Source organism: Paroedura picta, chromosome 3 (genome assembly GCF_049243985.1).
Source record: "Paroedura picta isolate Pp20150507F chromosome 3, Ppicta_v3.0, whole genome shotgun sequence".
Classification (NCBI taxonomy): domain Eukaryota; kingdom Metazoa; phylum Chordata; class Lepidosauria; order Squamata; family Gekkonidae; genus Paroedura; species Paroedura picta.
The window spans coordinates 138,347,012-138,371,481 of NC_135371.1; the positions used below are offsets into that span (position 1 = coordinate 138,347,012).

The 24,470-nt window shown below is 43.6% G+C and overlaps 1 protein-coding gene across 4 annotated transcripts in view; it reads left to right on the plus strand.

Annotated features, from left to right (window-relative positions):
- Positions 1 to 24,470, plus strand: part of BAIAP2 (BAR/IMD domain containing adaptor protein 2) — a 184,366-nt gene that overhangs the window by 147,883 nt on the left and 12,013 nt on the right. Inside the window, exons 8-14 of one of the 4 annotated variants that reach the window (XM_077328236.1) lie at positions 6,175 to 6,402; positions 8,526 to 8,727; positions 10,594 to 10,795; positions 13,899 to 13,967; positions 14,528 to 14,678; positions 15,782 to 15,880; positions 17,668 to 17,702. In XM_077328236.1, the coding sequence (XP_077184351.1) occupies positions 6,175 to 6,402; positions 8,526 to 8,727; positions 10,594 to 10,795; positions 13,899 to 13,967; positions 14,528 to 14,678; positions 15,782 to 15,880; positions 17,668 to 17,702 (986 nt within the window). The other 3 variants (XM_077328235.1, XM_077328234.1, XM_077328233.1) reach the window with 3 other exon arrangements.

Consider the following 24,470-nt stretch of genomic DNA (forward strand, 5'->3'; position numbering starts at 1 on the left):
TGGACTACAATTCCCATGAGCCCCTGCCAGCAAATGCTGGCAGGGGCTCATGGGAATTGTAGTCCATCGACATCTGGAGGACCACAGGTTGACTACCCCTGCTCTACAGAGAACGCGATGTATCCCAGCCTGAAGCGTCTCTTCCCATGTAGAAGAAGCCACCGCTCTTAACCACTACACCAAGCTGGCTCTCCTTGGAGTATTTTAGTTCTTGGAGTATGGAACGTTCAAGAATGAGCAAAGAGCAAGTGGTAACAGAGGAGAAGTATACATGTCAGTGACTTTCTTGCTTTGCTACACTGACCCATTTACCAGTTTACTGAGTGTTCCCAAGGAAGCCCTTGTTTTCTATTGCCATACTGTCATACATCCCTTGTTTACAGCCGATATGAATTTTGTTCCAGAAAAGGTATGAAGTATGTATTACTGGGCCCCTGCTGTAGATTGTTGTGTAATTAAAGCATGGAGGTTTCCATTACAATAGCCCTTCCAGTGTGTCTAGAACAGTGGTTATCAACTTTCCTAATGCCGTTACCCTTTAATACAGTTCCTCATGTTGTGGTGACCCACAACCATAAAATTATGCAAGTGTTCTTTCACAGAAATTAAACAGAAACTGAGCAATGGTATGAAGATCCATTGTTCATGATCGTATATAAATTGTTTCCCCCCCAAGGTTTCTCAGTTCAATTCTGCCTCTTGTCCCACCATGCCGATCTCATGGCAACAGTGGCAGCGCCCCCCTCCCCCGGCCAAGCTGCTTGACCTGCCGTGACCCCTGTGAAAAGGTTGTTCCCAGGTTGAGAACCACTGGTCTAGAAACTTAAAAAGCCATTGGATTGTGAGAGAAGTGTGGTGGTTCTTACCACTGTTTGTAGTGTAACCTGCCAGTTCTAATGCAGAAAGATATGTTATAGACAAGCCCAGAGGCAGATCCATGGTGTCTCAGCTGAGCCTGAAGGTGTGTCAATTTCCATCTAATCCATATAACCTTAGCTTTCGTGTTTAGCATAACCCCTACATTACCAATAGTATATTCAACTCCTTTTCCTGGTGTTTTTGATCCCTTGGTAGGTTTATCTGATGGTCCTTTTCAATAGCTTTATTGACAAAGAATGTCAAAGAGATCTCACTTTGCTAGTGTAATGCCCACCATCAATGCAGTCAGTAATTACACTGTTCTGACCCCGCTGATTAGAGTGATGAGGCTGTGTTTGGGATGGCATTATATATCTCTAGATCAGCACAATATAAGTATTTTGTGGCAGGAGAATGGTCTGGAATAAATAGAATGCTAGCACATTACACCCAGGGATGAGTCATACGTGTGTGTATTCATTAAGGCAACAAAAGTGCAATTGAGTGGTGGACAGGCGTGGATAATAATATTAACCATGTATCTGCCATTTTGTTATTTGGTAGCCAGGTGAGTATACTGTAAAATCAAGTCTGTGTTGCTTCAGTCTGAGCAGGTTTTTCATCTTGCAATAGTTGCCTATTATTCTGGTTCTTCAGTAGAGAAATAACCTTTTCTTCACCTGTCAGCTAACTACTGCTGGTATTGTTATAAACAAACATACCCTACACTTAATAAGCATATGCTTATGTATATGTATGAGGTGGTGTAGCCACATTTCCCTCATATATCACTCATCTTCAGTATCTATCTGGCAAAACTTTAACAGGTTTTTGGATAATAAAGGGATTAACTGAAAAGTCCCACAGTCATAAACATTTATAAGGGGGAATGTATATATGCAAAATCAATTACCAAGACATGTGAAAGAATTCTGTATGTTACAGAGGGACATAATACACATAAACAAAATCTCTTTCCTGTTTAATGTTGGGCAGGCAGAATGCATTCTAGATTTTTGAGGCTCAGGACAACTTGTGACATTATTCCAGCAAAGAGAAAGAGCTCCTATTTATTCACCTAGTTTTATTTATATACTAGAGGCAAAGCCCGTTGCACCCAGGGAAATAACAGGTGCTAGGATGCACTCATGCACTGTGGCCTTTCTTGGTGCTAGATAAATGGCAGAAGCATAAATCATGGTTTTGACATTCTCCCCCACCCACTTTCAACACAACCTTAAAATCCAGCATAGTGTAGTGGTTAAAGAGCAGAGGACTCTAATCTCAAAAGCCGGGTTTGAGTCTTCCTTCATGTGCAGCCAGCTGGGTTGCCAACCTCCAGGGGAGGCCTGGAGACCTTCAGGAATTACAACTAATCACCAGGCATTGGTTCCCCTGGAGAAAACAGCTGCATTGGAGGGCAACCAGCCTGCCTAACCCCCCCCCCCCCTGTATGGAGGCTGGGAGGGCAGGAAAGACCACTGTCAAGCCATCTGAGGAACGCTGCAGCAGCAGGCCCCCAGGCCACAGCAGACTTATCCCTCCTCCCCCTGTCACTCTCTGGACGCAGGGAAGGCAGGGAAAAGCACTACCCCAGCAGTCACTAATCCATGACTTGGTGTAGGTCTTGCGAAGAGAATGTCACACACACAACCATGCGTGTCATCTCAAAGTGCTCATCTCAAGGTCACCCTCCAAACCTTAAAGAACATTCCCAATCCAGGGGTCACCAATCACCAGGTTGGGCCTGGAGATTTCCTGGAATTGGAGTTCATCTGCAGTCTATACAGATCAGTTTCCCTGGGAGAAAGGGCTGCTTGGTGGGCAGGGGGACTCTAGCCTTTTACCCCACTAAGGTTCAGGGATGCCAGTCTCCAGGTGGCACGTGGGGAATCCCTGGAATTACAGGTCATCTCCATCTTAAAGAGACCCCTCCCCTTGGAGAAAAAGGCTGCTTTGGAGAGGGGACTCTGGATTAGATCTGGAGACAGCAGGGATGTGGAGATCTCCCAGAATTTCAACTGATATCCAAGTAACAGGAAGGGAAGGAGGGGGATGGAGAAAGAAATGAAGACGGAGAGACAGAGGAAGAGGGAAGACTTTTTTTCTTTCTTTCTTTCTTTCTTTCTTTCTTTCTTTCTTTCTTTCTTTCTTTCTTTCTTTCTTTCTTTCGAAAAGCTGAAGAAAGGAATGAAGAGAGAAAGAGACAGAGGGGGAGAGAAGAGGGAGGGGAGGGACAAAGGGAGGGAGGGGGAGGCTTCTCCTGGCCATTTCTGGGCCTTGCACAACAACCTCAATCTGGGGCGTGCCATGAGAGGCTTCTCCCATTTGTCCTGTGTCCCAGAGGGTTGGGTAACAGCTATTTCTGGGCCACTGGGCAACTGTTTCTGCCCCCCCAAGCCCACTCTCCAGAGGGCATGCAGTGGAGCATGCTGAGGCTGCCCCAGGGGGCAGCTCACTCCCCCACCCCACATGTCCTCCAAGTCGAAGGAGGTTAGGGGGGCAGTGCAACGGGGCGTGCGTTGAGGGTGACTCCTCTTCCACCCGGCAAACTTCCTAAACCGGCAGGAAGTTGGAAGCAGAGAGCAGACCCATTATTAGCCTTTCCTTGCCCAGTGCCCTCTTCTCATGGGGGCTTTGCTACCAGGATGGACCAGGGTTGTCTCCCCATTGGGGAACACTACTGGGGGGGGTATAGGGTAGGCTATGAGTCATTCTTATGCACTATATTATTGTTTAGAAATAAGCTCTTTCTTTAAGGATAAGGAACTCAGAAAAACAATTGCTTTGCATAGGGATCTATGCAGGTGGCCAATCCATACTGTGGGTGGGTGTAAGTGTAATGTGTATTCTAAGCCTGTAGAGAGAACAGCATATGAACTTCTAGTAAAAGATGCTGCTTAATCCTCTCTCTTTCTATGTGTGTATGACTGCATTTTTATTATGATCGTTTGGACAGTTGTTTGAGGAGCAGATTTTATTTTTTTGCTTTATTTGCTAGTTTTTTGCTAGCTGAGTGATGGCGATGGAGCAGTAGCAGTCTTGTTAGAGGCTGAGTGTGGTCTAACTGAGTGGTGGAAAGTGGGGCCTATTTCATAATCCTGCTGTGACCATTGTTTGTGACATTTCTAACCTGTCCTTGGGATTTCAGAGTAGTTCGTTTTTTTCTTAGACTAGATGGGATGGGCTTAAGATCTAGCAATGCTGAGCAGTAGGACGTCTTGACTTTTCTTTCTTTCTTTCTTTCTTTCTTTCTTTCTTTCTTTCTTTCTTTCTTTCTTTCTTTCTTTCTTTCTTTCTTTCTTTCTTTCTTTCTTGAGAAAAGAGCTGAAGAAAGGAATGGGCCCCAGGAGAGCATCTCTTTACTTGCCTAAACCTTACCTAAACTTTGTTGGTCTTAAAGGTGCCACTGCCTCAAACTTGGTTCTGTGGCTTCAGATCAACACGGCTACCCACCTGGAAACAGGCATCTTATCCAAGTATACCAGAATTCCAAGCATTGTGAAAGACTCCTTGTTTTCACTCTCTTAAATCTGGTCACTAAACAAATTATCTTCCTATAACCAACTCCCGTCATCATGCCCCACCCCAAATTAACCCAGGCTTGCCTGCTGAGGGTTATTCTAGGGCCTCAATACACACACACACACACACACACACACACAACCACACAGAGACACTATTGTTGCTATGGATCAGTTGGGCTCTGCAGCCTAGTAATCAACTTTGTATGTTGACAGCACCCTGCTGCTATGCAGCAGTATTCCGTGAACAAGCTATTTCTGGGGAAGTATCCCATGTGTGGTAGCGTTCTACTTCATTTTTGCTATTAACCTTTTATGTTGAACACTGAACCACTGGGAAGGCTGAAAGAACTGCTGGTAAAGCAGGGCCTGATGCTTAAACAGCGGTGTTAATTTCTGACTAGACAGAAATCTCTGCTCACCCACTTCTTTAGCAAAACATTCCTGATTTGCTCTAAATGAAAACTCCCTCCCATTTCTTGATTCCAAAGGCTTTCCAGCATAGAATTTTATTGTTTGTACCCTGTGGCACTGGCTGGAGCAAAACACCACTGGAACCATTGGGGCCTAATGTACCTCCGTCCCCAGCTGTACGGAAACATTGAGATTATGCCCCTGCTGATACTTTCGCCATTACTGCTGCTGTAGGTGAAGATCAAGCTCTACACAGCTGCTTCACTGCTTCACCTTCTAGAGCAGTGGTCCCCAACCCGCGGGCCGTGGCCTGGTGCCGGGCCGCAAAGGCCTTGGTGCCGGGCCGTGGCTCCTTCTCCCCCCCCCCCCGAAGCGAGAAGCTCGCCAAGCTGCGAGCAAATTGGCCGCCAAAGTGGCCAATTAACTCGCGGCCCGGCAAGCTTCTTGTTTCGGCAGGGGGGGGGGGAAGAGAAGCTTGCCGAGCCGCAAGCTAATCGGCTGCTTTGGCGGCCGATTTGCTGGCGGCCCGGAGGGGCCGGGAGGGGGAGCCGCAAACGCGCGTGCGCAGCAGTCCGTGCACGCGCGTTTGCACTGTAGCTGCCGTGCGTGCGTGGGCCCCCGGGCCACCTTTTATGTTGAACACTCCGGAGCAGCGGTCCATGGCAGCCAAAAGGTTGCGGACCGCTGTTCTAGAGAAAAAGCTATCTGTATATCAATGGAGTATTCTCATTTAATAATAAATGGAGAGTGTTGTGCCCTGTTGGATTTTAAAAAATTGTTTTTATATACACACATGTTGCGATATAGCACTGGAAGTCCCATGCTGACTTGACACGCCTTTGTGCATGCTTCCTTCCTACTTCTTGAGACTCAGTCCTACTAGAATTCCTCCACCCAGGCTCTGAAAGTTGCTGCTTAAATTCCATTTCTGCAGTGACTCTGAGGCAGCAGAAACCCCTAACCTGCTACCAGAATACTTCCAAGGTGCACTTGAAAAAATAATTGCTTTCTATCATCCACCCTTTATTTTATAAATGTTTCGTGTATCTTTAAACTGGTTCATCAGCTGTCAAGACCTTTTTATTGGTCTTTACCTTGTTTATAGCTCATACCAAATAAATCTCTTTCACTGTCTTAACTAGATAAATGGTGAATAAATCTTATGTGTATGTCTGTGAGTGTGGAGCTTGAAGCAAGTGACAATTTCATGGTTGACATTACTCTTAGAAACCAATAATGATTAGGAGGATCCATTGAAGGGAAAGTATGCTTTGTGGTTTGTTGGGCTTGCTACTTTTTCATGCACTTCTTGTGGGTGGAAATGTTTGTGTGGGTCCCCTTCTGCTCTGACTTTCTTCTGTTTTTTTATAAACTTCAGGGAAGAGAAATCTTAACACAGAAGCTCCCGCTGTGGCAGCAAGCTTCCTCTGATCCTAACAAAATCCCAGACCGTGCTATCCAGCTCATGCAACAGATGGCCATCGGCAGCAATGGAACCGTTATGCCCAGCCCCCTTTCAACCTCAAAGTCAAACCTCGTAATCTCTGATCCTATTCCTGGTGCCAAACCACTCCCAGTCCCTCCAGAACTGGCACCTTTTGTAGGAGTAAGTATTGTGTGAGGGGAGGTTTGTATACTTCCTCTTTCAGCATTGTGTTTTAGTCTTAGAACCATTTTTTGCTCAGTTACATGAGACAGAATAGTTATGTTTTAGATTACTGCTAGAAGGCCCAGGGCTGTTGAAAGGCAAATGCACTGCAATGTACTTATAGAACATGTGTTTTTACAAAGCAAGGTCATTAAGGCTTTTAAGGGTTTGGATCTTTTAGAAGTTGTGCTTTGTGGAGGGAGGTGTTTCGGTCTGCAGGAAAACAGGGCAAAGAATGAAGTAAGCTTAAAGTGACCAGAAATCCGGGACTGTAAGGTGGGACATGCCGCGTCGGCGGTGGGGCAGCATGCGGGCCTCCCTCTGTCCCCCTTCCCTCCCCAACTGGCCTCAGAAGGGTGGAGGCGGTGATTCAGCGGCAGCGTGACGTGGGGCAAATGCCCCAAAGGCGGGATTGTCCCACCAAAGGCTAACTTAACTTTTTGGTGATTACATCCAAGGCTGTCTTCATATGCGACAAGAATGAACCTGAAACCTGAAACCTTACAGCTTCTGTGCTCCCTCCTTTGTGATTTAGGACAGCAATTTGTTGTGTTTTCCAAACTGTAACACTGGAATAAACTGTGTTATGTTTCTTGCTTACAAATTGGGATCCTAAACCACAGTCAAATTTTGGTTTAGAAAGTTTGAGAGCAAGAAACAAACCACTGTTTGTATAAGTACCTGATTTTGGATATCATAACAAAAGTGAAGAGGCTGAAGAGTTTTTTTACCTGGAATTATTCAATCTTAGTTGAAAGCACAACAGGAGGAAGAATGTGACTTCTGGGTCATGTCACAAAAAACAGTGGTAAATTCATGACATTCTGAATGCTACCTGGTAGTCACATGAAGCTTATTTATGCCATGTTAGAACAATGGTTCATCTCGTCTCAGTATTTGTAATGATGACTGACAGTGGTTCTAAGGCTCTTGAAATTCTTTAACTGGCTATGCCAAAGACTGAACCTAGAACCTTCTTCAGGCAAAGCGTTTATTCCAGTGCTGAAGAATCCCTATTTGCATAACTGCACAACAGTTATCTGTCTGTCTACCTTCCTATTCGATTTATAGTCCGCCTTCCTCCTTGGACTCAAGACGGCTCACATAATAGTGTTCCATAAAACCCCATTAAAACCCCAAAACTATAAAACTATAAAAATCACAATCACAAGATGGTAGAAAGAAAAATCCTCTCACAACTGTTCATGAAGGAGTTCATCAAATGGAATAGCATAGCCTGAGGAGACCCATTGATCTTAACAGACGTGACCTCAACTAAAGACCTGGCAGAAGAGCTTCATTTTACAAGCCCTGTGGAACTTTGACAGCTCCATCAGGGCTCTCAGCTCTCCCAGGATCACCCCCAAATTCTTTGCCATGGGCGATATGTTAAGCTGTGTGCCAACAAAGATGGGGACATGTGCTTCTTATCCTGCCCCTTTCCTGCTCAACCACAGGACCTCTGTCTTACAGGGGTTGAGTTTCAGGCAGTTCTGCTCTGTAATTTTCCTTAAAATTTGAATAGAGTTTTGAAAGTAGAATAACATGCCTGCAAGAACCTGTGCTCCTTACGCAAACATATTTGCATTCACAACAGTATTGAGCTATTCAGTATTTTGAGTAATACTGTAAGCCGCTTTGAGCCTCCTTCGGGTAGGGAAAAGCGGCATATAAGAACCAACTCTTCTTCTTCTTCTTCTTCTAATGTAATAATAATAATCTGTATGGGTGCAGTCCAAAAACCATTTAGCTGAAAGTTAATCCTGTTTTAAACATAATGTGAATGGTCAGAGGCAGGTGGGTTATGCATAAATATGTTGTAAACAACCTTAGTTTGTGTAATCAGAAACTTGGGCACAATGAGCTGATTTGTGCCTACAGTTTTGAATGTGGCATCTTCTAATATATGTGTTTAAAAACATGGAAAATAAAGCGGTTGTAACAGGTTCTGTATTTTTTTTTGTTAAACCTTCTTTCAATATATTTCCTATTAAGATGTGATGTATATGACCAGTTAGTTTTCTATTCCTTGTGTTCTCCTGTTCTTGAACCTCACAATGTTTTTCTCTTCCTTTCTTCAGCGAATGTCTGCCCAAGAGACCATCCCAGTGATGAATGGGGTCTCTGGCTCAGAAGGAGAAGATTACAACCACTGGTCTGACAGGAAACCTCCTCAGCCCAAGTCCTTATCCCCGCCTCAGCCACAGAAGCAATTGAGCGACTCCTACTCCAACACGCTCCCTGTGCGCAAAAGTGTCATGCCGAAAAACAGCTATGCAACCAGTAAGTCTTTCTTCTGAGAAACACAGATGGGCTGTAGGGCAACCTTCCAGCTAGTTCCCATTTCTGGGAGCAAGTCAGTATGGTGATGCTGAATGAAAATGGTTGCAAAAGGGAGACAAGGTTCACGAGAGGCTAAAGAGGATAGTGCTAAAAGCTTCAAAACTATTTCTCAGCTGAATGTCCATTTGCTCCTTTATGGTGGTAGAATTTCTGGAAGCCTTGCAGATACAAAACTTGGATAAAGATGTTCGTCTGGCCCCAGCCTGGGGGAATGAGCTCCCGGAAGAGCTGAGGGCCCTGCCAGGGTTGCCAGCTTTCTGCAGGGCCTGCAAGATGGAGCTCTTCTGCCAGGCTTATGGATGAGGCCAGGGCGGGACCCAGGTGTTTTCATTAGAGGATCCCCCCTCCATGTTGGAATAGGTTGCCTAAGGAGGTGGTGAGATCCCCCTCACTGGCAGTCCTCAAGCAAAGGTTGGATACACACTTTTCTTGGATGCTTTAGGATGCTTGAGCAGGGGGTTGGACTAGATAGCCTGTATGGCCCCTTCCAACTCTATGATTCTGTGATTCTATGATTCTATGTTGATTAGATCTGGTTCTTGCTCCTACTATAAGAGAACTGATCCTTGGGCTGAACGGGCAAGGGGGGGGGTTAGGGTGCCTATAGGATTGATTCGCCATTTGTAATTGTTCTTATGGGATGTTTTATGGGTTTCATTGTATTTACTGATGTTGGAAACTGCCGCGAGACTGTTGGAGAACAGTGGTATAGAAATCTAAAAATAAATAAATAAAATAAAATAAGGTAGACCTGACCACATTTGTACAATGTGGTGCATATCTGAAGTAATCTCTGTTGCTACACTCTTGTTCTTAACACATCATGTCAGAAGCCATCAGAAAGGAGCTTTAGCCTTGACAATTTAATGCTGTTGTTTGCCATGTTTAAAGTGGACGATGAAACCTGAATTTGCTGCAGTTGCTCAGCTGCAGCAACAGGCAAGAGATCGTGGCATTGGATGAAAGTGGACAGGCTGTTTTAGGATGTTGCTTGTGCTCCATTTTTTTGTCATGTTGCACAAGCATAGCTCCACATCTGTACCTTCTTTAAAGAGGAGTGGGGTCAATGTGGATATTTTGGCAAGAGACTCACTCAGCCTTTCTCTTTCCCCCCTTTGGTGTCATCATTAAGAGGGAGATGTTAAAGGTAATGTATGACATCTTGGACACAAGGCACCACAAAGAACTTGTTTTTGCACAACATGCAAAGTTTTAATGCTGAAAAATGCTGCCTTGCACTCCAAGTCTGAAACAATCAAGGATTCTAATGGGAGAGCAGCTATTAAGCAAGGGAGATGAATATTTTCCTCAGTATCACTTGGCACACTTATGACAGATGCCATTAGCTTGTCTGAATACCATAATTTACAGTTTATGCAGCTTACACGTCACGAGAGCCTTTCTGAGAACAGCAAAATGAGCTATCATAACTTAAAGTGCATGGCATTAAATGCTCCTCCTGCATAGTGCTTTTTCTTCTACTGTGCCTTGTGTATTAACTGTGAACCATACATGGGTGTGTTAACCTTTGTGATACTGGATCGTTACACTGAACTCATTTGTTAGAGGGCTGAATTCATTAAGGTTTAAAAACCCCTACTTTTGAGTTTTATTTCTACATTCTTCACAACTTCTGTGTTTGCTCAAAGAATTTTCAGAAAATGGTTTTATCGTTGAGAAGATAGATATTTGTAGTAAATCTTTGAATGCTTACTCGTACAAAAGATTCTGATCAGCTTGTAAAATCCTGTCCAGAACGGGAGTGACTTGGTCTGATTTATTTTTCCTGTTGTTTCTCCATTTCAGCTGAAAACAAGACTCTGCCACGTTCTAGCTCCATGGCAGCAGGGCTGGAGAAGAATGGCAGGACAAGAGTACGAGCCATTTTCTCTCATGCCGCTGGGGATAACACCACTCTTCTGAGCTTCAAGGAGGGAGACCTCATTACGTTGCTAGTGCCAGAGGCCAGGGATGGGTGGCATTACGGAGAGAGTGAGAAGACAAAACTGTAAGCTTTTTTTGAGGGGGGGGGGGTGAGGTTGTGGGAGTTTTGTAACCAAGAAAATAGCAAGCTCTTGGGATTTGCCTTTCAATTCTTTTCCCTGCAGGGCTTGCTGGGAGGCCCACAGAAAGGATTCTAGGATTGTGGGCATGCCCAGAAGAGCACATGTGCATCATAAGTGAGGGACAATACAGGAGGAGGCTACATAAGAAACAGTTGGCTCTCCGCCACCTGCTTTTGCCCTAGCTCCCTCTGGAACTGGAGACTGTAGGATTATGCTATTCCTGTTGTAAGCAGAGAAAAATTCAAAATGGAGAGAATTCTGACTCAGAGCACAGGGGAATTTATTATGTCCTGCCGTTTGTGCTTGAAATGCTTAGTTTTCTCTTGATTGAGGCCTCTACCACTTTGAAATTTTTGGAATCTTTTTGGTGTCCATTGTTTTACTACCAAGACAGTTTAGTGAGCCAAGGAGAATGTATAGTAAATAGAAAAGGCCAAATTATTGTCCATAGATTTAAATTTGAGGTGAAATGGAGGAGGATTTGTAGGGTTTGTGATATGACTCTCCCAAATAATGAGGCTTCCTGCTTCCACTGTACCCTTCTTTGTGGTGGTTCTCCATCCAAGTGGTGTGCTGTTTTGATCCCCAATGCCACCGAGAAGACAAGCATGATGTAGTGGTTATGAGTGTCACCTTCTAATCTGGCCACCCGGGTTTGATTCCCTGCTCCTCCACATGCAGCTCATCATGGCCTGATAGAGTTATTCTGACCAGGGAGTAATAACCAGGCTCTCTAGCCTCACCTGCCTCATAGGGTATCTGTTGCAGTGAAAGGGAAGGCGATTGTAAGTCACTTTGACACTCCTTTCAGTAGAGAAAAGCGGCATATAAAAACCATTTCTTATTATTCTTTTCTTCTGATGTTGTGCTCTTAGGCTAGTGTCATACAGTGCATAAAGCAAGGAAACACTGTCTGGTTGCCTAGACATCATAAGGATGCTTTTCTAGCTTGTTTTGTGGAGCTGCCTGGATGCAGCACAGGAAGTGAGAAATACCCCCAAGTTACCATGGAAATATAGGGGCATGCTTCCTTGCCACTTCACAGTGAATGAACTTTGTCCTGCTTTGATACCTCCTACTGACCCAGCATCAGAAATAAAAAGAGGTCAGAGGCTGCAAACAAGGCTGGAGAATAAGAGAGTATGTTTCAGCTCAGCCCTAATAGTAAGTTCAGGCCCAGCAACAGAACTGCCATAATTGTTCTCATGCTGAGAGAGTAAGAATTCTTTCCAAAGTGAGAGCACTAAGAGAAACTGTGGAAAGTGTTGTCACTTAACCCCTGCAGTTTCCGTGGCATAACCTGGAACAAAAGTTGCCTCTGGGTTAGAAACAGTTTGATTTTGCACAATATGCTTGTTAAGGAATAGAGGCAAGCTGGTTGCTTGGCAACAACGGTGTAGGTAACTTCCTCTGTAATCCCCGTCTATTTATGAACTGTCTCTGATAATAAAAATCTTGATGTTTAAAAGTCATAAATCTGGACCTATAAGCCTTTCCCCCATCTGCCAGAAATGTACTGCTCTTTCCTTGCAGGCTGGGAGGAATTTGATCTTTGAGTAAAATGTCTTGTGGCTGGCTTCACTGACCAGTTGCCAAGGAAATAGATATGATTAGCAAAGGTAGGGCAGAAGTGAAAAAGTGAGCCGTGACTCATAAAAGCTCATGCCCTGCCACAAATGTTGTTAGCCTTTAAGGTGAAACTGGACTCCTGCTCTTTTCCTTTGCTAGAACAGTTACAGATTACAGTAATTTGCATGTAAATATTGCAGCTATTGTGGAGTGAGGTAAAAGGCTTAAATGGTCCCATTGACTGCAGCATCTTTTTATACATATTACATGAGACTTTGTATGTGTGTAGGACAAAAGTTATTGTGATGTGTAAGACCTTTTCAATTTATCACGCTGAAATAGAGTGAACATTTGCCTCAGCTTTAGCAAGCAATTAAGAGCAATATTGAAGGATTGAGGAGCAAGCAGAATAATGCTGCCTGCTGTTAATGCTGCAGCAAATTTTTAAAAATTCAAAGAAAGAAAAATAATTCAAGCCTACAGATCTTTTTGCCACAAGATAGTATGGAGACCCATTTTATTTATATGATGACTGTTTTTGTAGGAGGGGGGAGTTCTTCAAGGCTCAGGGGGTGAATTCACCATTGTGTAAATGGAGTTCACTATATTAACATGTTTGTTTTGCTCCCAGGACTTGGACATTGACACACCTCTGACATAGATCCAGGGGAAGGCTGTAGGAGTTTTACAGTGTCTGGTTGCCTGCATATGCCATGGAATCCTTTGTGCTTCCATTGCAAAGGAGAGCTGGAAGTAGAGGAGACTTCCTAGGCCTTGTGGCTAAAGAAAGTGTGTTTACAAGTAGGTGGTAGGTCTGTGGGGGAAGGAAGGCAGCATGATATAGCTTGAGCTCATCAGATCTCTGAAGCTAAGCAGAGCCAGTACTTGGATGGGAGACCACCAAGGAAGACTGTGCAGATGAAGGCAATGGCAAACCACCTCTGCTTCTCACTTGCCATGAAAGTCTGTGGCAATTCAAGAACATAGCTTCAGGACTTCCAAATGGATGAATAAGTAGGGCATTAGAAGAACTACATAGGACAATACTGCTAGAAAAAGATGCAGGCAACAGGAAAAGAGGAAGGCCCAATATGAGATGGATTGACTCAATGGAGCAAGCCAACACCTTCAGTGCAAAATATGAGCAAGGCTGGTAATGATGGAACATTTTCAAGGTCACGAATGCATAGGATCAACAGAAGTGACTTGACGGCACATCAGACATGCTTGCTAGGAAACTGGTTCATTGTATGATCTTAGAACTTAAACCTGTACCATCCTCTGTTTTCCAAAATTCCATGAAATTCAAAATGAATATATACAGAATTACTTCAGTTTGAGGCACTCAAGCCTGGAATTTTGTCCCAGTGGTTCAATAGATGGCCTGCTGCTTTAATTGTAACACTTCTCAAATGGTGGTCTCCATTGTGACCGAGGTACATGCAGTCTTCTTTCCCTTTTTGCTCTGCATTATAGGAGAGGCTGGTTTCCATTCTCCTATACTCGTGTGCTGGACAGCGATGGGAGTGAGAGGCTACACATGAGGTAAGAAGGTGCTGTTGCCTGCTAGCTCTATATAAACCCATGTCCTGTTGAAGACACTTCTCTTTATAAAGGCACACCTACCTTTGCAAAGGCAGAACTCATGTCTGTCTCCTAGTACATTGTTAGTCTACTTGTTTGTCAGTAACACGCTGTACCCGATCCAGGTCAGGCAGACAAGCATTGCAAGCTTTGCTGTGAAAATATGTGATGATTTTTAAAGGAACAACCCAGGAGTAAATAACCTTTTCATAGAATGTTTGTTAATAACTGAAAGACATTGGCCAGGAACTGTTAAACCTTTGGAAGAAAAATTAGTTCCTTGTTAAGATTTTAGACTGTATCCCTAAATGGAATTTTAGAGTAGTGGAGAGGACAATGATTTCCCGGCTAAAGTCAAAAATGAACTTTCTGCATGGCCAATAACTGCCATTAATTTAAAAAGGGCGTGTCATAGTGCAGTCATTTCATTTGGGTAGCCTTGCCATTGAACGTGCAGTCAGGCTGCTTAATTTGTGGCGAAGTATATAGCAGATATTAATCATGGGTATTTCTTCTTGCAGCCAAGGGAAAAGTAGCAGCACAGGTAACCTACTGGACAAAGATGACATCCCCCCTCCTGACTATAGCATGTCCTCCCGAGCTTTCCAGACACAGAATGCCAGCACTTTCAAACAGAGGCCATATAGCGTTGCAGTGCCTGCCTTCTCCCAGGTGAGGAATTTCATTGGGTGGGCCAGGATATATAATCCACTATGAAGGCAACCCCATTTAACCCCATTTAACTGCCTGAAGCTGAGCTAGAAGTGATGAATGTGAGGCAGAAATTCCACAGCTACCTAGAGCAGGATGAATTTAAATTTATTATAGGACAGATAGCAGAGACTCGGAAGACAGAGGTTCTGTTGTATACCTTTGTGAGTGGTGTTATTTTTTTGCTTTTAAAGAGCTGGAATCCTTTGCTGCTTAGGCAGAGGTTATTTAAGTCCAAGTAGAGTCGAGCCTGGGGTGTTAAGGATTCCATAGGAGCATGGCCATTTTTAACCAACAGCTCTGATTGGCTGAGACAGAGCAAAGAGCTGGAACTGATTCTTCCTTCTGGACTTCTTTCTGGCTGAATCTCAGGGTAGAGAAAAGGTCAACTGAATAACTGTGTGCAAAAAAATGGGAAGGCGGTTGGCAGAACAAGTTCCACTTTACCCTGCAATAGCTAGGCTCCATTGCTTGGCTTGGTGGCACTTGTCATATTGGTTGTGTTTTTGTTTCTTCCCCTTCCCCATTCCCTACCTCCACAACCTCTGTGGAATAGAATAACTTTGAGCCGAGTGAAAAAATTCAGCTCAAACTCCTATTTGTATTGGAGTGCAAATGTTTTGTATTTGCAAAATAGTGAAAAAGTTTTGTCTTTGAGGAATGTTAACTAGCTTGTAAGGAACAGCATTTCTGAGCCCTACTTTTGACATTGATTTTGGAGTGCACTTGGATATTAGTACTGTAATCCAGTGCAGCAATTTCTGTTTTATGAAGTGGAATGCTAGAACAGAGGTGGTAGTAAAAATGTACACTCTTTAAAAGTAACAGCTACTTTTTGTACCTCCTGTTGTGGCAAGTTTAAATTCTCATGCACATACCTCATCTGTAGAAAATAAAGTTTCCCTTGCAAACTGTAGGTTGCTGTCTGGGGCGGGAAGGGAGGACATTTTGTTGAAAGAAGTCCTGGTTTCAGTACTGCTAAATGTGGTCTGTTTCTGACATAGTTCTGTTTGCAAACAGGTGGGGCTTACTTGCCAACAGGTGCTTATGTTCATTATTTATAGGACTACCTTATGCCCTACGGCTGTGCATTTAATGAATATTCCAGTGGCCTCTGCCAACTGCTACCTGCCTCCTACCAGCCTTACCCTAGGTCAACAGCTGTAAGTTCCAAAGAACACAATGTTCCAATTGGGACTTCTGAGAACTGTTTTCTGCCTAAAGCATCTTTTTGCCTTACCTAGCATGGTATCCTGATGCATCTTGCTCTTCCTCCTTTCAAAGGCAGTGAGTTGAATGGTGCCTTTCAAAACATTAAAATGGAAGGAGAGAAATGAATAACAATTAATGGAAAAAATGTAAACAATTGGCAAATTTTATAATGGATGAGGCACAAAGAATGGCAGTAAAACATCAGTCTAAACCCAACTGTTAACATTGGCTGTTCTGTAATTGTCTCAGATCAGCAATGGGCTGCTTACAGGTCAAGTAAGTTTATTTTTCCCCTCTAATGTTCAAACACCCTAGGTGGGAACTCCCTAGATGGCCACTATCTCTAGATTCGTCCTGACCCAAACCCAGACAAAATTGTTATTTTGAGAGAGTGGGTGGAATGGGGGAAGCGGAAGCCTCACCCCAATAAATTGGGAGGCAGTGGCTAATTCTAAGGCAAAAAGGAAGTACCTTTGGCTATTGAAGCCTGAATATTGTAAAAATTGTCAGATTAAGGGTGATTTTTCCAGCCCCAAAGTATGTATTACCATTACAAATGGGTAAAATTTGGCTGTCAAAGGGCTAAAGCCTGCTGAGACTGCTACAAACAGATGTTACTGAATAATAGCAGTCCTGTTTTTCACCTGGGATGCTGGCTGTACAAGATTTTGTTAAATGAATGAGGCAATATGGTTCAAGCTTGCCCTGGATCTCATGGCCTTTTGAACTGGAAACCGTTTCCTCTAATTGTAGATACAAGAAGGCTAGTTATGATTGCTCAGGGGTTGGGAAAGGTCTTCATTTTTCCTTTTCAAACAAGCTCAGTGCTAATTTGACTGATGGAGGCCCCAGAATTTGAGATACACCTTGTTTAGGCTTGTTGCCTAAGTGGGGCAACACCAGCAAGAATGAGGGCCAGTTCACAGACATAGCACTTTAGGAAATAAGGTGTGAGCCTTTGTTGCTGGTTTATTGAAGCAAGTTGAGTAAAAAGTAATTCTCACTAAGGTTCAAAGGGGAGGAGAAATAGAATAGAAATAGAAATATCCTCTTGGAATTAACCAAGCTTGCAATTTCTTTACATGTATACTTGAGGATTTTAAAATATCCTTTATCCCAGTGTTAGACCTGTGACTTGGCTTGATTCTACTGCCTTCCCCGCAGCTGCTGCCCCCATCCCATCCAGGAAAAATAAGCACTTCCAGTTTTTCTTTTCTGTGTGCATCCAAGCAGACTGCCATTTTTTTCTGTGCAGTGCTTACTCCTGTTTCATCCTTTCCACCAGTGCCTTAGCAGGTATTTTACAGGAGGACTGATAATGCCTTAAAGGAAGATGGACTGAAAATCCTATGCCTGTTTCCACCAGAAATAGAATGCTGCCAACCTGCTTTCTTGCACAAGTTGTTAGTGTTGCATCCTGTGTTGGCCAAGTTATGACTCTTGCACTACCTAGTTACAAGAACCTCTTCTGTCTGAATGGGGAGTTCAACGTGGAAACTCAACGTTTATCCTCTGCTCCTGCATCTTTGTAGTCCAAAGTAATCATCTGATGAAAATCATCAACTTTTCACTGATGCCTGCTTAGTTTCCATAGCTAAGCCATTTTGAAAGATTAAGAAATTTGATTTCAAGCCTGGAAGTGATTCTTCTGCAGTTTCTGTTAGTCTTCTGCTACCCATTGAATAAAATGTGGCATTTTCTAGTTATTAACTTCCTGGCTGTCTTTTCTAATCCACAGGGCCTGGATGACTACGGGGCAAGATCCTCAAGCAGGTAAGAGCTTGTACTTCAAGCCAACACAGTAGGTGTCCATGAGGGAAGCTGCAGTATCTCTGGTTAGAAGATTGCATATAAATACTTGGCATGCAAGCATAAGTCTTTGTGTGCACTGGAACATGTAATTTCCAGGATTACAGAATCCTTAGCCTTCTATTGCATGACTTTGTTGAGTTTTGGTCTAGAAGACTCATTTTAGAAACCTTCGCAAAAAGAGAATCCACTGGAAGTGGAGACACATTCTTCTTAATAAGTGGTTTCCAAGCTGCATTCCACAGAACCCTATGTTTCCTCGTGAGCATATAGGTTCCTCAATGAAAAGACTTCTTGGAGCCCACCAAAGGGAGTTGAGTGTGTTAGGGGTCATACCCTAGAGCAGTGGTCCCCAATCCCCAGTCCGGGGACCGGTACCGGTCCGTGAATAAGTCGGTACCGGGCTGCAGCTCCTCCTCATCCTCCTCCCCGGCTGCTGCCTCGGGGGCTGCCCTGCCACTCTGCCGCTGGCTCACCTTTGGTGCTCTTCAGTGGCCGCCATGGCTCGGGCTCCCCCTCGGTGTGGCACTGCACAGAAGCTGCTGGCAGGGTGTCGGGTGCTGGCGGGAAAGCAAGTGGAGCAGGGGCTCAGGCGGCGGCAGTGACGTCCCTTGGCAAAAGAACCCCCCCCCCCGGGCCTCAGTAAAATTGTCATGCGTTGACCGGTCCCCGATTGGGGACCACTGCCCTAGAGCATTCCCCAGACTGTTCTTATAATGCATTCTTATTTAATGGCATCTATACAGGCTAGATGAGTCGCTGCTGAAAGGGCTCCTTGAAAGTAGGAAATGTATAATAGAAAAACACCTGCAAAAACTATAAGATGTACATGAAGCCCAATACAAAATGTGGCTGCTTGTTAAGGAAGATAGGAGAAGATTAACTATTCTTCTGGGAAACCTGAAAACTGGGGAAGTGGGGTGGATGGATCTCCATAGTTGGAGATCAAAAGTTGGTTGTAGCTTATTTCTATGCTATGCTGTAGTCATGGAGAGGGCTTTCGTTATGATACTTAATCTCCAGCCCTATTGAACTTCTAGTGGATTGAATAGCACCCTAGTTTTCATGCAAGGAATCAGAGAAAGCCTTCACAATTAGGTAAGGATCTTATTTCTGTCTTTCAGCGCATGCAGGCATTTCCATCATTATGGGGTATGGTTATCATACATTCCCAATCTAAAACCCCCTAGATTGATATCCCAGCATGCCTTAGAGAGGCCTAAAGTGCTTGCTTAACATGAGCTAAATGCCATGAGTCTTCTCCCTGCCCATTCCACAGCACAGCGAGCACTCTAATTAAGGGGAGATTGCAGGGAGGGAGCACTGAGCATTGCGAAGCTTGGAGCAATGCTGAGAACCAGCCCAGTCTCTTCCTCTCCCCTTCCGTTTTTCCACGTTCTGAAAACCAAAGGGATACTGCAGTGCACTCAAGATGTGTTTCTGTTGTTGTCCCAGTTGATTTCTTTTTCTTTTCTTGCTCTCCTTTTGTGGTGAAGGGCAGTCTGGCAGTATTCTGTGCTTTTTTTCTATTCCACAGCGGCAGTGGCACTTTGGTATCTACAGTGTGAGAGGAGGAGCCTTGACTAGAAATGGCAGCTGCTGCTTGGAAGACTTTTCTGCTTCTCTGTCCCCTCCGTTTCTTTTCCGCTTCCTCCTCCTGCACAATCCATGTGTGCACGCACACACGCACACCCCGCTCTTCCTTTTCTTCCTCTGTCGCTCCTCCTCCTGGAATTCTGAGTCTTGTGACCATCAAGGAGCCTGTTGGTGCCGCTACCCCCATTCCCTAATGTGGCTGACATCCTTTTCCGAGCAGAAAAATGTCAAAACAGGGTTTGCTGGTTTTCACAGCAGCAGCCGCCACCTGGATGCAGTTTACATTTAAAGTACATTAGATGGAAATTCTGCATCTTTCTTTCTCTCTCTCTCTCTCTCTCTCTCTCTCTCTCTCTCTCTCTCTCTCTCTCTCTCTCTTTCTCTCTTTGTACTGCATAAATGGTTCTTTTTTTAAAAAAGAAAAAAGAAAGAAAGAAAATGCACTATCTTTTTCCAGAGGCTTTAATGTGAGCTGCATGTCGATAGGGAAACAAATTGAGGGGTTTTTTTGTTTTCTTTTTTTCTCTCTCTTTTTTAATATCCAGAAAACAAATATGCATGGCCTATGGTGTATGTACTGTTATTCCAATGATCCTTTTTTGATCTTGACCATGATGCCCATTTTGTCCAATGGGAAGGTGCATATTGATGCCAGAGAGGCTGGTCACCCTCCGTGGTTCTTCATTGGTTGCTGTAAGAAAAATGGGTGGTTCTTGAATGCCTGGGCATGGAGAGAGGTGACTGATTATTTGGGAGGACTGGACTGATGCAGCTAGTTAAGCTGAGCACCAGCCCAGAATCCATTTTTTAGAAAATGTTTTGTTTTATATATACATATAATATAATATATATATTATATATATATTTTATAGGACGGTATTGTTACCTCTTGGTTAGTGCTCTGGGGTACTGGAGTCAGGGGTTGCTCAAAGGGAGGGGGAAAGAACATTCTGTGCAGTCATGCAGCTTGTCAAATCATCCCAAGACTTGTCTTTCTCTAAAATCTGAAGGCTTTTCCACATCACTACTGTTGGATAGAAATGGATGTCAAAACGACTTGTGCTTGGGGATAGGTGGGATGGTTTTGAGAAAAACTGAAGTCTCTTCATTTCCTAAAATGCTGTCAATCTTCTTTGTGTGTCTTGGTTAACTTCAGAGACAAACACGGTAGGATTGGAATTAATGGCTACTGGTATTGCTTCTTCAATCTCTGAATTCTGGGAAGTCAGTCACGTGGCCCCTCTTAAAGACTTAACTCTTTCAGCTGAAAATCCACAGTGCAAAGTTGTATACCCTGCTGTCTTTTTTTAACCCCCATGTGATTTTTTAAAAAAAGAAGAAAAACCAAAATAGAATCACATTTGATCTGTGTAGGAGGCTTCTGGGAATATAATCTTGACTACTGGTATATATGAAAGAGCCATCCATATGCATAGCAAAGGTATTATTTGTTTTATATAATAGCCCTGGGGCATATGTAATTACCAACAACAAAAAATCCTCCTTGCATTTTGTTATGACTTTGCTCAAAAGACTTTGACATCCAGGGTATTCTGTAGTCAAACAATGAATGTAGAAGACAATGCAAAACAGAAGTACACAAAACTTGTATGAAGACTCTAAAAGTGCTGGGGGGGGGACTTTTTTTTAAATAAAAAGAAAAAAGAAAAAGCACAAAAATAAATAAAACTGAAGAGAAATGTGCCCTGTACTAAGTTGTTTGAATAAAAGTTTTGATTTCCTCCACTGAGTTGAGTTTAGTGAATTTTCTTCCATTTTATTGCCTTCACTACCGATAAGTCACCATACTGTGTGTGTTTGCCAGATATTGCTAATTCATTTATAAGGCTGAAGAACCTCGTTCTCTTTCAACTAGCTTTCAGTAGATTTCTGTTTCTTTTTTGAGTGTGCCAAAGATCTTCACAGCTTTTTTCAGAAATCACCTGACATTCCTGAGAGGACAGTTCTTTTTTCCATTATACAGATAGGCAGTTGAGGGCAAGAGGACAATTTGCCCAAGGTCATACAGGGCATCCATGAATCAACTAACTGATTTCTGCTGGACTTAGGGGAAGGTGTCCAGAAGTCACATTGTTCATCTGACAGAATAGTAAACTGAGTATTTGGTGGGAAACCACTAAGGGAAAGTTTAAGACCAGACTAATATTGCCTAATAGAGTCAGGTTCAACTGAACCATTATAGTTTGCTTATCCAGTTCTCCTAGGTATTGGTAGATTCACTGGGGGTGCTTAGAACTTCACCATGTGGCATCTATATATATGCGGGTAGCCAGCAGTGTGGTCTTGTTTCTGGCTAGCTGCTATGCAATGGCGGAGCTCAGAAATGTGGGGTATTGAGAGTGCAGTATGGTCAGCTGTACCTTTCTGTGGAATTACTGAGTTCATAAAAGTCAGACTTTTTTATGTGGCTGCCTTCTTGAAACATTGTTTGCTGACTTCCAGTTGGAGCAGCCTAGTTTTTCTCTCCCCCCTCCAGCTATGTTACCTATGTGATGATCAGAATTATCATGCAATATCCTAGTTGCCTGAAGCTTTTGTCATGCGGGGGCTTGTGCAATTATCACCGTGTGATAGATCTTTATTATAGCTTGTCACTTCAGACACCTGACCTCTATTTGCAAATGCCTCTGAGATTGTCATCTTCCTAAGATCCTTTTTGAAGAAGCTTTCTGAATTTTAAACAGGACAAGTGGTGAATGTGGCTGAGAAACACATACAGCAGGAAGTTGTGTTCTTCTTAGTCCGTCCCTAGCAATTCACAAAGGGTGAGAAGTCACATGTAACCTTTGCTACAATAACTCCTACCTTTGTCATTAAATGGCAATTGGTTGTAAATGCATTTTCCCCAGACCCCTAGCATCTAGGCCATAACAGGGTCATGCAGCCTCTCCATCGAATATCAAAGATCTTGGGACGTCACCGGCTTCTGTTCTCAGTAACTGCACCCCTTTGCCATCCTTTCCTTTTGTTACTTAAGGAGTATGAATGCATGCCAATTATTGGTCTACAAACATCCTTTCTATTTTTCCATTACAGCGCTGATGTTGAAGTGGCCAGGTTTTGAGATGTATCCCTGACTGTGTGTAGTTGTAAGTTAATCACTTCTTTTTTCATGTGCCAACTCCTTTCCCCTTGCCCCTCACCTCACTCCTAAGAGTGCTCTGGACTGACTCGTTAAATACTGGTGAATCTGGAACCATAATACGGGGGTGGAGGCTGTCATTGACTGTGGAAAAAGGGTTGCTGTTGAACAGCTATGGACATGCTGTTGGTAAATTCTCCTGTCTGCAGGTGATTGGTCAGTTCAGAGCTTGACTCATTTGCTTGCACTTCCAGTCACAGTTAGGAATTTCTTTATCTACCTCTCGCTGGTGGAACCGGATTCCTTTCCCTCCGCTGACCTTTGAAATAGTCCATGTCTGCAGCCCTTACTCCTGGCGCAATGCCTCTACCCTATCTCTACACTTGGTCCCTTTTTTGCTGCCTCACTGCTGGGGTGAAGTGTGGATGAAGTTTCTTTTGGGTGCTTCTAAGCCTGAACAGCTGGGAGTCTCTGGCTTCAGGCTGGTGGTGGACATTTTTGCTCTCTAATTATGATGTTTTCACTAGATCGATTGGATAACTGTCCAGACTGGTTTTCTTTCTACTTTAAATTACAAGTTTTCTTTTGTTCTTGTTGTTTTGTTGTTTTCAGTACCTGAACACATGTAAACCCATCCAATGTGTATGTTCATAAACCAAATTTCAGCACTGGGAACAGCTTTGTGTGCTGGATGGTAATGAGCACATGGGCTTGCATGTAGATTTGGCATATTTTGGTATGCACATAAAATTCCCATGCACATAAGGATACCACAGGTTAGGCTGGTTAAATAATTAGTGTGCCCTGCTGCACATCTGAAATAATGAACAGTTATGGGCAGCAATCACAGAAAAAACACATCTATTACAGGTATGGTGAAAATGCTTTTCCACTACAATTTTTTAAACAGAAGAGCTGCATTTAAAAGGCTTTCTTTGCACCCTGCAAAATGTATTAGTCCTGTGCTCTCAAAAGTGTTTTGATGCCCCAGTTGATTAACATATTGATCTGGATTTAGATGGCCAAGTATCTGCTTCTATTGCTCAAAGCAGAACAGCCAAGAGAATGCCAAATGAGAGCAGGTGAGGTCATAGCGCATGTTCTAGCCCCAATCCTCCTCCTCTCCTCCACCCCCAAGGAGTACGGACTGTCTGGGGCTTGGCACGCTCCCTGTTCACCCTTGCCTTCCCCACTTCCCATTACAAAACTATTCCTTGATGAGTCACGGTGAGAACAATTTTCGATACTTCCTCTCCTCCTCTGTTAGTTCCTTTCAGCTTCAAGAATCTGTTTTAGCATCCCCTGGGAGAAAAATGATCTGAGCTTCTGCATTAATTAAGCAGGGAATATTAATCGCCTGTGCTTTTAAAAATAGGACAATTAATCTTGCTGCTGTGAACTGAGCAGCCCTTTTCAGTAAGCAGAGCTGGTGATGGCAGCAAAGAAGCACTTGTGTCCAAAAGAGGGGCAAAACTCTCTCCCTATGTGCACAGTGGAGCCAGCTTCCTCCTCTCTCCCCCTTTCTGCGTAAACTTGTAACTGCCTTATACTACGTGATACCAGAATCTGAAATGAATGTGAGCTGCATCAGCTTGAGGTCTGCATGCATTTATTATAGTTTTTCCAGACCCCCCAGTGGTGGCCCTACCCCCCTCCCTAATCACTGATCAGCTGGCCAGCAGAGGCACATAGCAGTAAAAAGAGGAAGGCCTAAGCCATGTTGCCAGCCTCACATTAGAAGTTACATCATAGCAGTCTGTTATTTGGGCAAAAACTCTATGGTAGAAACCGGCTTTACTATCGTTTTTGCCAAGTACCAGAGCGTTGCCCAGAAGTCATTGGCATGATGATGTCACTTTCTATATAATCCCAGTGAAGTAGCCTGGTCCTTTCTCTTTCTCCTGGTAAGTCCCCATATTAACTTGGGTTCAGGGCCCAAATTTTTGTGAGTTTTTATGAATTTTAAAGGAACACTTTACTAAAAATACAAATGTGCACTTTTCACATCTGATATGGCTCAAATCTCATATCAA